The 17,282-nt window shown below is 33.1% G+C and overlaps 1 protein-coding gene across 1 annotated transcript in view; it reads right to left on the reverse strand.

The window, feature by feature from the left end:
- Positions 1-17,282, reverse strand: part of CNTN3 (contactin 3) — a 433,701-nt gene that overhangs the window by 239,835 nt on the left and 176,584 nt on the right. Inside the window, exon 4 of the mRNA XM_051980952.1 lies at positions 6,377-6,552. Coding sequence (XP_051836912.1) covers positions 6,377-6,552 — 176 coding nt within the window. The remainder of the gene's footprint in view (positions 1-6,376; positions 6,553-17,282) is intronic.

Genomic DNA, 17,282 nt, shown 5'->3' on the forward strand with positions numbered 1-17,282 from the left:
TTTACATTCTTGCAAAAATGGGTGTGTAAGTTAGTAGACATACCTTTGAAACTCCAAAGCTAGCATTTTATTTCCTATCCTTAAACCTTTGATTCCTCATTAATTGGATATTACAGAAATTACGGACCTGAATCTCCACCCTTTATTACATAGCCTATCCTTGCCCCCAAGGAGCTTACATTCTAGAAGGAGGAAGGTAACAGAAGAGGGCTAAAAGTAAAGAACAAAAGATTCTAAAAATATATTTTAAAAGAAGATGTTTTAAATTATGGGCTAAAAAACAGATGTAAATGGGGGAAGAAAAATCCAAGAAAATAATGCAGAGATAATTCCTGATTTTTTCTCATTTTAAAGGAAATACACTAGATTCCTCTTGAACAACATTCCATCATTTTCTTGAGGTTACATCATAGTGATATTGGAAAAAAATTTATATAGAAGATACTCAGGCAAATGGCTACATAAGCTGATAAGTACTGTACTGTAAATCTGAAGAATCAGTCAAGTTCCTGAGGTGTCAGGTTTCTGTCAAATGGGAATTTGCTAGACTTTAACTCTTGGACTTCTTTTCTCTCTGATCTCATGGATATTGAAAGATTATAAAGTTTCATGATTAGTGTTGTACAGAGATGATGGCTACTTGTTCCCTTTTTCCCCAAGCAAAAAGGGCTATATTTTCAAATTACACACTTTGAGTTATTTCAATCAAAATCTCCAGAATGGAAGCAATTTCCTATGACAAATAAATCATAGTAAAGTCAATGATATAATCCTAAAAGGAGAATTACTTTGAATTTTTAAAATTAAAACAAATTTTGTTTTGTTTTTTTGTTTTTGTAAAAGTGAGTGTAGATAGAACTCATCTCATTGTTAGGAAGACCTGGGTACAAATTCTGTTTCTGATATAAATTGATTGTGTGATCCCTCAGCTAGCCACACAATCTCTATAATACTCCAAGAAAATTATTTGAGATTATGAATAACAAAACAATAAAAAATAACATCATAGATGTGGGAAATATTATGTGACGGGAGACAGGTTGTAGCATCATAGGCAAGGGGGATAATGTAATCGCCTGGAAATTGGGGATAAGTGGTTAGTAACAACTCCTCCTTCCATTCTGTTACTGAGAAATGCTCATTGTTTGAGTCCACCTACAAAGACACATTAGTAACTGTGGACCAGACTCCCTCATGTCCATTTGAATCTTCCAAGAATAACAGATTTCCTTGAGGCAAGAACAGAGTAGTGATTAGCAGAATTGAACTTTTAAATATATTCAGAGACAATGATTTATAGAGAAGCTGAATTCTCAAAACTTAACTAAGAAAAATGACACATGAGTTTCAAAAATGTCTCCAGTGATATAGAGTAAAATCAATAACCAAAAAAATAGATTTTCCCAGTTCTCAATACCAATGAAATCACACATGGATCAAAAAATATTAAAAAAAAAAAGAAATTTCTCTTTGTGTACACATGTCAGATCATTGTCCTCAACCACTGAACTTATTGGATATTCAGTGCATAACAAAACTAAAACCAGTAATTGCATGTAAGTGATATTTAAATATCTTGTACTAGAACTAGAATCTCTCCATAAGGCCAGTTTGAATTGAATTAAAAATTCAATTAAAACCAAGGGGGAAAAATAAACAAACACAGAAACTGAAAAGAAAAAGAGTGAAAAAAAAAATCTTAGCTTGATCAGATCTGTTTCTATGTGAAAGTTCATATTTCACAAAATGAAAAGGATTTCTGGGAGCTTTCAGAAGTGAAGATATACCAGTTAGAAAAATCTTCATTTTCGATAAGTGTAACATGTAGAGAGGCACGTAAGAGCCAAGAGTCTCATTTTTAGATTATACATCTTGGAGGGATTTAAAGATGATTGAGAATGTGAATTATACCACCTCACAAAATCATACTCTCCAAAACTTGTTTTTTTAGTTGTGAGCTCAAAAATAAATAAATATTGCCTGGAGATGGAGAACAGCTCAAGGCATCATGATAGTAGAAGATCTTCCTCTGTAAATTTTAGGACAAATTTTTAGCAAGAACTAACATTTCTCCCCCTCCCCCAGCCAATTCAGTATCTTTGAGCCTTGGATGGTAGTAATCTAGCTTTCATGGAAGAACTGACATTTTGTCTAATCTTCCATATTCAGAGAACCATGGAGGATTTAGAGCTGAAACTCATCAAGGGATTCATATAGGGGGTGTATGTGTGTCTATGGATTTATATTTCATTCTGCAAGGGAGGCAACTGAGGCCCAGGGAAATTGAGACAAAATAATGATCATCAGAATTAAAAAGGAAAAAAAAAACACCAAAACTTTAAGTTTAAAGAAAGGTTATTATAAGTTATTGTTGTTGTTGTTGTTGTGTTTTTACTGCAGTGAGATATTGATTAGGTAAAATTTCACTTTAATCCTAGTTTAAGAAGGGGTTGTAGGAGAAGCATATCAGGAAAGCTCAAGACTACACTGCCATAGAAGAATGGACCTTAATCCCCTTTCAGTTTTCTACTTTTTTACCAAAAGGGTCCAGCCCTTTTCCCTCCCTACCATTATTTTTCGGTTCTCTCAGAATGCTCTCTTCCCCATCACTAAAAGTATTTATTATTTATAATAGATAAAGCTATATCAGATTCTTAATCTCTAAATAACACAAAGTGAAAAGTTCTCAAAGAAATCAACATGATTAATTATATATCATCTCTGCTCTCCTCTCTGCTACTGGAATTATCCCAAAGATGCTTTCATTTAACTTACCAATGATGCCCTTGTGTCTCAATACTTTGATTCAATTATGCAAAGCAATCATTGCATTCACCTATGCAATAATCCATGGAACATTAAGCATAAAAGTGTGATGATAAGACAGTGACTTGTCTCAGTCTTTCTATCTGAACTCAATTAAATAAAAGATATGGAGGATAAAAACAACTTTTTTTTGTATTATTCTCTAAAGTTTACAAATCACTTGAAACATTTTATAAATCAGCAAATCTATCTTGTGTGGGCATGTGGTAAGTAATTAGAAAATCATTCCAACTCCAGGTACGTGGTGACAGAGAGTTATTTTTCCATGGTAGGAAATTACTCCTGTAGCATTTCTCTATTAAAACAAACCTCAATGATCTCATTAACCAAAGCATTTTTTTTTCAGTAGCACAAAACACATAACCATATATCTAGAGTGTTCTTACGTTAAAGCATAAAACCAACGGTCTGAGAAAGTGCTCAGGCATAGTCATGGTTTCAATAGCAGCATATCATCAAATTCCTTTGGATTTATCAAAACGAAATTTTCTTTTTGATTTAAACAAAAAGTATGAATACTTGATGAAAGTTTTGTTCCTCATGAAGCATGAATGGGAAAGTGATTTAAAGATGTATCAAGTTTTTAAAGTAAAATATGTTTTTAGATCATCAGAGCAGAACAGCTTTGAACTTCATCAAAGTCACTTATGTTCAAAGATGAAATTTACTACTAAGTTATGAGAAATCACGCTGCCTCGAGCTGTTCATTGAGAGAAGTTCTCACTGATTATACCATGACAATTTAGCTAATTAGGCCTTGGTAATTTTTCTTTTGCAGAAACACCCAGTTAATATAGGACCTGGACTCCTAGGTATTTTAACATTTGTTTAAACTTCAACTCTTTCCAACTAATTCTATTCAACCTTCCTACTACTACTGAGTACGATATATTAGACTAAGAAAGCTATAAACATAATTTTCCAAAGCTATAAAGTCAACGTTTATCCACTACTGAGGGAAGCTAATTGACTTTTAAAGACATAAATAATGAAGAAAAATATTGAAATAATAAAAAATGGTTTGCTGTACAACTTAATGAGAATCCCAACATCGCATACAAATAAATACTTATTACATATCTCCTTTTACTTGATAGTAGCAATTTTTTAAGAATATAAAGTATTACTTTGGTATGCTTCCCAATGGCCATATGCAAGCACCTCCTGTAGTTTGGTCACAGAATTATAGATTTGAAGCTAGAAAGATTTGGTGTTCTCAGGTCATCTAGTTCAACCCCCTCATTTTACAGATCATGATATTGAATCCTAGGGAGGTTGAAATTTGACCAAGGCCATCCTGGTGTTAAGTACTACTTGGAATATTTGAAAAGAGGTCTAATGATACCAGAGTCATTTCTCTTTCTTCTATATCATATTGATGGATTGGTTTGGGCAAACTTATAACTAACTAGCAAATAGAGAGACATGATAATTGTAAAAGCAAACTTAAGCCTTCAATGTTTTGTGTCTCTTCTGAGATTTAGATTTGCAAGACAAGTACAATGATTATTACCCCATGTCCCAGTGTTCAACTTCTCCCCCCTACTGATTCTTTCCCTGTTAAGACTTCTCCATTCATAAATAAATGAATGAATGAATGAATGAATGAATAAATGAACCTCAATAGATGCTACTTACTATCCTTGCTAGATATCATACTATATCTTCATTTCTTAGTTAAATTGCTAATTACACATACTTTGTTCTCTGTCTCATTACTTTCTTTTGCAATCTGGCTTTCTATTTCATCATACAATTGAATGTACTCTCTGCAAAGTTACAACGACTCCTCAGTTGTCAAATCTAGTGATCTTTTCCCAACTGCCATTCTGCTTCTTCAACAGTTCTGTTTCTCTTTCACTCCACAGAACAGTATGCCCCATTTTCCCTGTTCTTGATTTTCAGCTTCCTTTTGTAAGTTATTTCCCTCCAAAAGATCTTTGAGGACAGAAATTCTATCTTTTTCTTATTTATATTCCCAGCACTTAGCACAATACCTGGCATAAACTTGTTTTTCAGTCATTTTCAGTCATGTCAGTCTCTTCCTGAACCCATTTGAGGTTTTCTTAGCAAAGACACTGGAATGTTTGTCAATTCCTTCTCCAGTTCACCTTACAGATGAGGAAACTGAGGCAAATAGGGTTAAGTGGCTTGCCCAATGTTGCCCAGCTAGTAAGTAAGTGCCTGAGGCTAGATTTGAATTCAGGATGATGAATCTTCCCGGCTTCAGGCCTGGTATTCTAAACTGCCCTGTCATGATATACATATTTAATATAATAATAATGATGATAATAAGTGCTAAAATAAATGCTGAAATGAATTGACACTTTATTTCTTTATCATTCTGCAGCAGTTGATATTATCTACTTTTCAGCTGGAAACATAGCTCCTCTCTAAGTTTTCACACACTTAACTATAGTATATCCTCCTACCTGTATATAAGTGCTTTTTCTCAGTCTTTTTTGCTGGATCTTAAGCCATATGTCCACTAATTGTAGGTTTATTCTAAGACTCTATTCTGGATCACTTTTCTTTTCTTTTCTTTCTATATCATCTGTCTGGTCATCTCATCTCTCATGCATTTAATTATAATCCCCAGTAGATGACTCCCAGATTTGTAGATCCTAGTCCTAGAATCTCTCCTAATCTCCACTATCTCCAACTGTCTACTGGATATTTCAAACTACATTTCCATAGGCATTTCAAACAATTTAAAAAATAGAACTCATTATCTTTTGTTCCAAAACATTCTCCTTTTCTGAACAACCCTATCACATAGCTACGCAAAACCTGAGAGGTCAAAAAAAAAAAATCCTATTGTGCTAAAGAGAAGGATTTTAAGGTCATATTAAAATAACTGAGGAATCATTCCTTACAAATAACTAAAATACTTTCTAAATACAAATAACTAAAATACTCATCTCTACTTTCTCTCTATCTCCCACGTTATTCTTTTCCTTCCTATCCTTAATTACACTAAACTTATTTTTATCACTTTTGCTTATATATATTTATTGTTCTCTAATAATTTCTTCCCTGTGGTTTTGTTCTCTTGACCTGATCACAAACACTGCCATGTCTTCAGATGCATCTCGGAGAATACTTAGTACTTTTTAATTTCTTTGAATTCCTTTAAATGGCAGTAAAGTGTAAGATTCTTGAAGGAAGGGCAACTGTCTTATTTGGGTTTTTGTTTGCCTGGTGTCCAACACATTTTCTGACACATAATAGCTGCTTAGTAACACTTGTTGCATTGAACTTAATTGCTCACAATTTCCAAATAAATCAATGAAAAAAAAAAAAAGTAGAGCATATTTTATCCTGATTGTATTTTATGAGAGCTTTATTTTATGATATATTTCAGGGTCACTCTCAATATTTTTTATGATGTTTTATGATATATTCCAAGGTCAGTCTCAAAATTCTTTTCTTATTAATTTAAGAATAAGTAGATACTTGTTTAATACCTCATATGATTTTCTCAAGAAATGAAAAATTGCTATATACATTATATTACTTTACTCATAATAAATTATGAGCTTCAACTTACAGGCAAACTGGAGTTTTGCTTCTTTACTGACAACTGTTCCAAGAGAATTTGATGCAAAACATTGGTAAATACCAGTGTCTCGATTTCTGTTCGGATTAATCACCACAAGATTTCCTCCATTGAGTTTATAACGATATTCCATACTTAGGTCAATGTCACTTCCATTGAGCTGCCATCTGTAAAATAAATTTAATATTTTTTTAACTTTTTCCTTCCTACTCAATATTTTTATATTTAAATCAGGAAAGATAAATTTTCATTATCAAGCCAACTTTAAGCATATTATGTATTTAAGAATTGGAAGATCCTACATAAAGTCTGCATTTTTATGGGAGCCAAAGATCATGGATACCCAAGTATTTAATCAGAACATGTTTCAAAATATACCCAAAATGCCAGGGGTCAGTGTGAAATGACTTTTTTTTCCCCACACAGATTTTCTCCAAACATTGGCACTTTACCCTGAGGCTATATTAAACATTTAGGATATATGTTAAGAGGCAAAAAGTAAAGGGAAATTTAAAGATAGCAATCTAGAGATTCATGTCTAATATTCTGCCATTGACAGAAGAAAATAGTTTTAGGTTTTTTAGGTTTTTCTTCTCTCTCTCTTAAGATTAACCTATCCAGATTGGCTAAACATATTCAATCAATCAAATAAAAATTCAACAATCCATTTCCATTTTGGTTAAAGATACCTTAAACTACCAGATCTACTTTGAAAATAATACTTTGCTACTACCAAGAGGAATGACTGAGAGAATTAGTAAACTTCTTCAAGTGCCTAACTTCTCTGGGGAGTAAATCATAAGTTGTTGATTTTCTATTATATTGGGGGTGGGGGGAACAAGGGGACTTAGGGGGAACAGTCTTGTAACGTTAAGGATACACGAAATTCAGAAAGGAGTAAATTCTCCATACTGATGTATACCAATAGCTGCTCTATAATTTGAGGGTTTTACAAAGTTGCTTGAATGCAGTTTGGAAAATTCAATTCTTTCCCTAACTATTCTGCAAAACAAAACAAAATGAAACAAACAAAAAAAAAATATCCTTCCTACACAAGTTAACACTCACAAGGTTAAAAAAAAAAAAAAAGATAATGTTTTACTCTATTGAAATGATATGGGACAGATTGATGGACTTGGAATGAGGGAAGCCTGAAGGAAATCCTGAAGTATTTGTGTGGTATTGTACATAGCAAGCTGGCCTTGTTGTCAGGGAGATCTGAGTTCAAATTTGGCCTTTAAGACTTATTATCTATGTGATCCTGGGCAAAACACTTAACTCCCTCAGCTTCAGTTTCTTCATCTGCACAATTAGGATAATAATGACTTACCTCCTGGGATTGTTGAGAAGAATAGTATTTGAAAAGAACTTTTTTTGCTAACTTTCAAATAAAGATTATCTATATTATTATTATCACAGGAATTCTAACAAAAGGACAAACCATAAATGTTTTAAAAATCATTATGTAATATCTACTACAGAATTTAAAATATGATTTGAATTTTCCAAAATTGATTTTCAAAAAGCTTTTTGGGAATTGTGCAAATGTGGGTCTTTATATATTCTAAAAATCCAATACCTCTAATGAAATCTATATTAATTTAAAACTATTAGGAGAAAAATCATTAATGCAAATTTCAAACAATACTATGAGACTGGAATGTTTCAAGTCATTAACTTGAAAGGCATCCAGTTTTTTTTTTTTTTTTTTTTTAAGTATTCCTGCAGTTTTATTTTGGCTGCTCTGTAAGAGTGGATGTCATTTGTATTTTAAAAGCTTGGGTTTCCAATATGAAGAAAAAAAGAAGAAAGAAATGCTTATCTTTGAAAAGCAAAATAATTGGGGGGGTGGGTAGAAAATGGACTCAGGGACAGAGCCAACATCCAGCCAAATTCTTCCAACATTCTTCTTCAAACAACTTTAAAATAACTCCTTAGATCAAATTTTGGAGTGGCAAAGCAAAGAAATAAGTCAGTATGAGACCTTTTTCTAGCATGAGACAGCTTAGGACTTCAGCAAGAGAGATCTGGGCACCAGGGTGGAAACCAGCCCAGAGAACAGGGCAGCATTCCCAACAGTAATGTTTGGAGGTAGCTGAGACAGTGGTAACAGAAACTTTAGGAGATTTAAGCCCCCAAACAGTAAGAGGGTTAAACAATTAGTCAAAAAGTGACTAAAGGGGACCTTCTGCTGGCACAGGGTTTTAGCAATGAATTTCAACTCTATTGCCCAAACACAGTTCTGGGTTAAAGTTCCAAGGTGGAAAGGAGCACTTGGGATTGGTCATGAGGAAACAGAGAAAAGACTAGAACTTAGAGTTACAAGAAAATAGGAAAACTACTTATAATTCCAGGGTCAAGAGAGAACTAGCTGGGGAGAAGGGCTAAAGTCCAGAGAACAGATCAGAAGTAATAACAGGTCTTCTTTAGATCTACCACCTTGGCACCATAGGAAAATTTTCAGATCCCCAGAAGTAGCTCTAAAAAGAGACAGCATAAAAAAATTAAAGAAAGAACAAGAAAAAGAAAGGAAAAAAGAAAGCATGGGACAGTACTTTTCTATCCACAGGTGAGTAGAAAACCAAAAAAATGTGAAGAAAAAGAGTTTAAAAAACGGGCAAATGACAAAAGAAAAAAGTGAACATTAAAAAAGAAAAACCTACAACAGTGACGGGGAAGATCAAGACATAAACTCAGAAGAAAACTACGTAAAAACACCTACAAAGTCTCAAAGTAAAATGCAAATTGCACCTATGTTCAAAAAGAATTTCTATAAAAATTAAAGAGATAAGAATGATAGAGGAAAAATTGGGGAAAGAAGAATGATGGAAGAACATTATCAAAGAGAATAGCTTAGTTCCAAAAAAAAAAAAAAAAAAAAAAAAGTGCAGAAACGTACATACAATACATCCAAGAAATTAATACCTTAAAAAAGAATTGGCCTAATAGTAAAAGAGATGCAAATATTCACTAAAGAAAGAACTTAAACATCAGAATAGGCCACATGGAAAAGGATGATCCAAAATCATTGAAGAATAAAATTTCTTATAATTAGAACCTAGTAAGTGGAAGCTAATGACTCTCTGAGACATTGATTGATTGATTGAAACAATCAAATTCAAAAGACTGAAATACTAAAAGAAAATGTGAAGTATGGATCAAAGAGAGATGATTTAAGATTTGTTAGATTACCTGAAAATCATGATAAAACTTTAAACACTATTTTTAAAAGACTTTAAGTTAAATTACCTTGCTATCTTTTAAGCAGATGTTTAAATAGAAATTAAAAGGATCCCAAAATTATTTCCTGAAAGGGAACCCAAAAGGATCCCAGGAATATTATGGGATTTCAGAGCTTCCTGGGTAAGGAGAAAATATCACAATAAAAAGGAAGCAATTCAAAGATTATGAAGCTATAATCTGAATCACACAAGATGTAGCAATTTCCATAATTAAGGAGACAAGCACTTGGGATATGGTATTCCAGATGGTAAAGGAGCTAGGATTACAATCAATAATCACCTACCCAACAAAACTGATTATAATCCTTCAGGGGCAAAAGTGGTCATTCAATGAAACAGAGGACTTCTTAAGCATTCTTAATGAAAAGAACAGAAAATTTGACAAAAACACATGACTCAAGAGAAACACGAAATAGTAGTCATGAGAGTAATCATAAGGGACTCAGTAAAGCTGAACTATTTATATTCCTATATTAAAAATAATTCATTTAATATGTAAGAACTTTATAATTCTTAGGGCAGTTAGAAGGAATCTAAACAACACAGGGCAAGTGTGAATCAATTAAGTTGCTATTATCTCCACCAAAAAAAATCATAATAATGAAAGGGTGAGAAAGAAGGGTGCACAGGTAGAAGGGAGAATGAGAAACAGAATGGGAGATTTTCAAATCTGCAAGAGAGAGCTGCTATAGTGAAAGGGATAGTAGGTGGTGGTATTTGAAACTCACTTATTGGAATTATTTGAAAGAAGAAAAACAGAAATGAAACGGTCATATGAAAAAAATGATCTAAATCACTATTGATTAGATAAATGAAAATTAAAAGAATTCTGAGGTACTACATCATGCCTATGAAAAATGACAAGTGCTGGAGGAGATGAATAAGAATATAGTATTAGAAACATCATTCTATGCTCAAAACACAATAAAACTGTTCATATCTTCTGAGCCAAAAATAATATTAGTAGGTCTATATCCCAAAAAGATGAAAGAAAAAGAATAAAGGATTTATATATATATATATACCAAAAAAATTGTAATAACTCATTTTGTGGTGAACAAGAATTAGAAACTGAAGAAATGCTATATCAATTGGGGAAGCTTCATTACAATTATATGATATGAGTAATAACTTGGGGAATGGTTTCAGAAAAGACATAACAAGACCTAAATGAAAAGATGCAAATTAAAATAAGAACTGGGAAATCATCATGCACAATAACAGCACTGTTGTAACAATAATAAACTGAAAATTTGGCTATTCTGATCAACACAATGAACCAAGGTAATTCCAAAGGTTTTGTGATCAAAAAATTTGGAACTCTAAATTTGAGAAGAAAAGAATATTAAAAATATATAATGAAAAAGAAACACACACACACACACACACACACACACACACAAAAACAAAGAGAAAGAGAGAGAGAAAGACAAAGACAGAGATAGAGATAGAGACAGAGACAAACAGGAAAATAGAGACAAAAGAAAGACAGAGATAGACAAATATAGAGAAACATACACAGAAAGAGACAAAGAGACACACAGAAAGAGACAGAGAGAGACACAGAAAGAGACACAAAGAAGACAGATGGAAATACCAGGATAAACAACATGAAATACAAAGGGAGGGAGAAACATACTCTCTATTCCTCCTTGTTACATTTCAATACTTCCACTGATCTTGACCTTTGATTGTACAAATTTAGTTAGAAGTACAGATTGCAGCCCCATCCAATGGAATTTGTCCAATGGAATTCTATTTGTTCTTCCTTAAATCTCCCAAATAAACTCCACCTCTAGGTAACTTGAAATTACACGGGCAACAATAAACTATATAGACTGTCCTTCTTTCATCTCTTGCTCCTCCTACCTGATTATATGATATAAAACTGTTAGATTACGTCTCTTCTTTGAGAGTTGGAAAATAGGAAACATTACAAAAACATACAGCTGGAATGACTCAATCTATACAACAAATTATTTGCATCAATCCCTTTAATTTGGCTCTCTGACCTAGTCATGATGAGTGTGATCAAACGTGGTTGGTATGCTTGTACAAGTTTCCAGCTTCCTTTGAACTTCTGAATGTAAGACTTTTGACAAGCCAGGACACTAAAATTTAGCATAGGAAAGGATTGACTGTCCAGGATTATACAGGAGATGATATTTCTGTTGCCTTATTTTTTTAATCTAGAACCAATAATAGCCCCAAATAGCAGTAAAACAGTCAAAGTGTGTGTGTGTATCATAAACATTCATATTTGTATACAAATAAAGACTAAACTTATGCTTTCATATAGGTAACTTGGTCTGTTGGAGGATCCAATACCTTTTATAGTCCCATATATGATATTTGGTTGTTATTTTGCTATTTGCTAACAGTTTATTACTGGTGACTTGCTGGAACTTATTTATACCCTCTATCAATTAGTATTTTTTCAATCTCTCATTACTGTTCTTGAGTGACTTTCAATTTTGATTCCTTAGTATAGATTATAGCATTCTATCATTTCCTATCATATAGAATCATCAGAAAGATACTAGTGTTAAAAAGAATGACTTTTGTTTCAGGATTTTTATATTAGGAAAATATAAAATAACAAATAAAGAGATGCCTCAAAACTGTACCATTCCCCTCATTTGTGCGTATAAGAAAACAGCAAAAGAATGTCATTTTCAATTAAAAAAAAAAAACCAAAAACCAAAAACAAGCCTCATCATTCTCCTAAAAATACACCAAGGATCCTTAATAAGCCCATAGGATTGGAGCAGCTTCTAAAGTAAGTGGCAATAGCATTTACTGCTGGGGTTTACTCTTTCTTCTTTTGACATCTATAAATCTGCTTCTATACTTTTCAACTAGTACAAACAACACCAGATTGTTCCTCCCACCTTCGAATCCCTTCCATTTATTTTGAGCTCTAAGGAGGTAGAGAAAAGGAATTGAGGAGCAGGAGAAGATAGAGTAAGGAAGTTCTGTAGGAAAGAGAAAACAGTACTATTCAATGTCTGGAAGGAGAAAACCATGTTGCTTTTGTCAAGTTCCAGCACAGATGATCTGACCTAGTTAGTTAGGAAGTTGGCAACCATGTTGCTTGATTTGTTTGGTTATGTACCTGTCCCATGGAGGAAAAAAATGTTGTGGGAGGTATAAGCCATGTGCTGTATTCTGGCTATAAATGGTAAAAACTGAGTTACATCACTAGTAGGTGGAATTAATTTTTTCATCCTACAAAGAGTTCTTTGGTTAGTAAAGGAACCACTCATTCAAACAAACAGAGTACTAATTCCAATGAGTAAAGGGCTATTCAATTTTGCTCATGACTGACTGCTTTGGTTTGAAGACCTCAAGCATACTTGAAAGTGATCTATAACATGTATTCCATTCTATGTGCAAAGAGAATGTTTTATCAGGACTTTGACTCCCGATTGAGAATGTTTATGGCTTGAATAAGCATATTTGATGGTCTCATTTCAAAGTGGCAGTTTTGTATTAAATTGATTGATAATGAAAGTACAGTGACTACCCAGAAAATTGTAAACATCCCATAAAAACATTTGAAAAACATTTCCTCTTGTCTATTTAATAGCCAGAGTGATTTAGGAGAGTGTAAAATATAAGAGAGACTACTTTATTTCAGTAAACAGCTAATATCTAAATGCTCTCATCCCAAAGTCTTGACTAAAGAACCCAAATGGAAAAGATTTGTTAAAGGAGATCATCTCTGGCTATTCTTCATAGGCAATAACTGTCTCTAGCCTATGAAGGCATTACTTAAAATATTTTAGGCTCATTTTCCTAGGGAAAGAGGCAATCATTTTTTCCTCTTTAATGTATATTCTTGGTGCATCAAACAGTGTAATACAGTCAGTTTAAAAACAAGATATTGACTAAGAACAATATTTTGCTCAAATATTTGGCTCAATTTGATATTCTGTGTCTCACAATTCAGGAAAAAACCTCTTTTTTTTTTTCTTAATGACATTTACAAATAAGAATGCTAACACAAACAGATTAAAGTATTTCTCCATATCTTATTCACTATAGAACCAGATGGAGAGAGGAGGAATGTTTGTGTTAAAATCAAAAAGGTTGCATTTTCATGGAATCTTAGATAATGTGATGAAATTGATACAAATCATATCAAAACTCTACTTCCTCCTGGATTTAACAGGGCATTGGTTATTTCTATGAATATCAGAATCAGAGGCTTGTAAAATTTCAGTCAGAAGCCATCTAGTCAAACAATTGAATAAGAAACCATGATATAACATAAATCAGAAATTGTTCTAAGGGAAAATGTACAAATTGGAACTTTTTAGTTTTCCTTTAAAAAAAATTGGCTTCCATATACAATGCTTTCAATACTACATCTGAGCAGAGTTCTTAAAAACACTCTATTAAATAAAAAGTAAAGTCTTGTCACTTTTAAGACAAATCTTTACAGGTGGAGCCAAGAGGCAAAGAAAAGGTAGAAAATCATCTGAGCTCTCACAAATTTCCCTACAACAACTTAAAAAAAAATCTCAAGAAAGAATGGCAAAACTCATGAAAGGATGGGGCAAAACAATTTTCAAGCCCAAGACAACTTAGAGGGTCAGTAAGAAAAGTCTATTCCACCAAGACAAAAGTGGTATGGGGTTCAGGGTTAATCAAGCCTTGGAAAGCCAGTGGCAGGTCTTGGAAGTTATTGAAACAGCAGCAGCAATTTCTGGAACTCTCAAGGCACAGAGGGTAAAGGTGTCAGACAACCACTCAGAATGAGATTACAGGGCTCCTTTGGTTGGGACTAGGTTCAGGACTCTGTCCTCTGCCTCTATGCAATGCCAGGGAGAACATCCAGGACAGTAGAACTTATGGCTGCAGGGGAGCTGGGACTAGTCACAATTCCAGGGAAGAAAATAGCACTTACAGTCACTCACAGACTAGAGCATAGGCCAGGATAGTAAACATACTTGTCTTTTGGTTATACCAATTTAGAAGAACTAAAAATTTATAGACTTCAAGTACTAGTTCTTAAAACAGCTAAAGCAAAACAAAACAACAATGACAAAAACCTGGTTTGCAACAGTACCTCTTTTACTCCAGAAAAAGAGCTCAACTTTCACATAAAATTAAAAGTCAAGAAATAGACAAGGAGAAATGAGCAAAAAAGAAAACAAAGAAAATGGAACCTAACCATAAAATATTACTTTAGTGCTAGGGAAGAGCAAAATAAACTCAGGAGATTTAGTCAAAACTTCTAGATCCAAACCCTCAAAGAAAAATGTGAATTGATCTTAGTGCCAAAAAATATTCTTGAAAGAGCTCAAAACGAGTTTTAAAAATCAAAGGAGAGAGTTAGATGAAATAATGGGAAAAGAAGTGGGTGACACAAAAAAATCATGAAAAAGAGTTAACCTGTTGGTAAAGAAGGCACCAAAAATACTGAAGAAAATAACCTTAATAAACAAAATGGGTGAATGTAAGAAACATACAAAAATTCATCAAAGATAAAACCTTAAAAAACAGCACTGGCCACATGGGAAACGAGTTACAAAAGCTCATTGAAAAAAGTAATTCCTTAAAAATTACAACTGAGCAAGTGGAAGATATTCATTCATGAGACATAAAAAAAAAAAATCCAATATCAAAAGAATGAAAACAAATCAAAGAAACCATGAAATATCTCAGTGGAAAAACAACTGATCTAGACAATAGATCAAAGAGAAACAATTTAAGAATTAGTGTTCTACCTGAAAACTAAGTGCAGAAAAATAAGACATTATCTTTCAAGAAATTATCAGAGAACAATTATTTACTATACTAAAACCAGGGGTAAAGTTGAAACCAAATCTATTGATTATCTCCTGAAAGAAATCCCAAAAGGAAAACTCCTAGGAATATTATAACAAAATTCCTGAGTTCCTAAGACAAAGATAAGATACTGCAAGCAGCCAGGAAGAAACAATTCAAATATCATAGCCATAGTCACAATGACACAGTAGCTTCCATAATAAAGAAAAGACGGCTTTGAATATACTCCAGAGGACAAAAGACCTAGCATTACAATGGAAGTCACCTATCTGGGAAAAGTGAATATAATTATTCAGGATAAGAAATGGATATTCAATGAAATAGAGTACTTTCAGGCATTTCTGAAGAAAAGACCAGAGCTGAATAGAAATTTTGACTTTCAAATACAAGACTCAGGAAAAGCATAAAAAGGTAAATAGAAAATAGAAATCATAAGGTATTCAATAGACTTAAATTCTTTACAATTTTACATGCAAAAATGACACATAATTCCTAAAAACTTTATCATATCAGGTCAGTTAAAATAGGTGACACAGTTGTGAGCAATGATGGGCTGATATCTAAAATAATAAAATAAAATAAGGGGGCAAGGAAAAAGAATGCCCAGAAACTGAAAACTGAGTGGGTGCCCATCAACTGGAGAATGGCTGAATAAATTATGATATATGAATGCTATGGAATATTATTGTTCTGTAAGAAACGACCAGCAGGATGATTTCAGAGAGGTCTGGAGAGACTTACATGAACTGATACTGAGTGAAATGAGCAAAATCAGGAGATCATTATACATGGCAACAAGACTATACAACGACCAATTCTCTTCAACAATGAGATGATTTAAACCAGTTTCACTTGTGCAGTGAGGAAGAGAGCCATCTACACCCAGAGAGAGAACCATGGGAACAGAAAGTAGAACACAATATAGCTTTCTCACTCTCTCTGTGGTTACTTGCTTGCATTTTCTTTTCTTTCTCAGTTTTTCTTTTTCTTCCTTCTTGATCTGATTTTTCTTGCGCAACAAGATAACTGTATAAATATATATATACATATATTGACAATCTAACATGTATTTCAACATATTTAACATGTATTGGACTACCTGCCAGCTAGGGAAGGGGGTAAGGGGAAGGAAGAGGAAATTTGAAACAAAAGGTTATGCAAGGGTCAATGTTGTAAAAAATTACCCATGCATATGTTTTGTAAATAAAAAAAAAAAACTGTAATAATAAAAAAAAAAAAAGAAAAAGAAAAAGGAATGCCCACAGGAGAAGGGAATAGGGAGAGGTAGAACAAGGTAAATTACCTCACATGAAAGGGACTCAAGAAAGTTTTTGCAGTGGAGTTGAAGATGTGGGGCATTACAATTGACTCAGTGAGGGAATAATATACACATTCAATTGGATATAAGAAGCTATCTTATCTTAGAGGAAAGTAGGAGGGGAAATGGATAAAAAATGGCATAGAAGGGAAGGTGGATTGAGGGAGATGTGAGTCAGGAGTAAAATATTTTTGAGGATGCACAGGGTAAAAGAAGAGAGAGATTAGGATAAATAGGATATGAGGGGAATAGAATGGACAGAAACATACACATTGTAATCATAACTGTGTAAAAGTAAACTATTCCCTTCTCCTGTGGGCATTCCTTTTTCTTTTTCTTTTTTTTTTTTTTTGCTACTCCTATATTTCATTGCTAGTGAGCATGAAAGCGCACATACATAAAAACACACACTTTAAGGATTTGCCATTTTAAAATATATTTATTTAATATTTTTCCCAATTATATATAAAAATAACTTTTTATCATTTGTTTCTTAGGAATTTGAGTTCTATTTTTTTCCCTCCTTTCTCTCTCCCTTATT

The sequence above is a fragment of the Antechinus flavipes genome, chromosome 1 (assembly GCF_016432865.1).
Source record: "Antechinus flavipes isolate AdamAnt ecotype Samford, QLD, Australia chromosome 1, AdamAnt_v2, whole genome shotgun sequence".
NCBI lineage: Eukaryota > Metazoa > Chordata > Mammalia > Dasyuromorphia > Dasyuridae > Antechinus > Antechinus flavipes.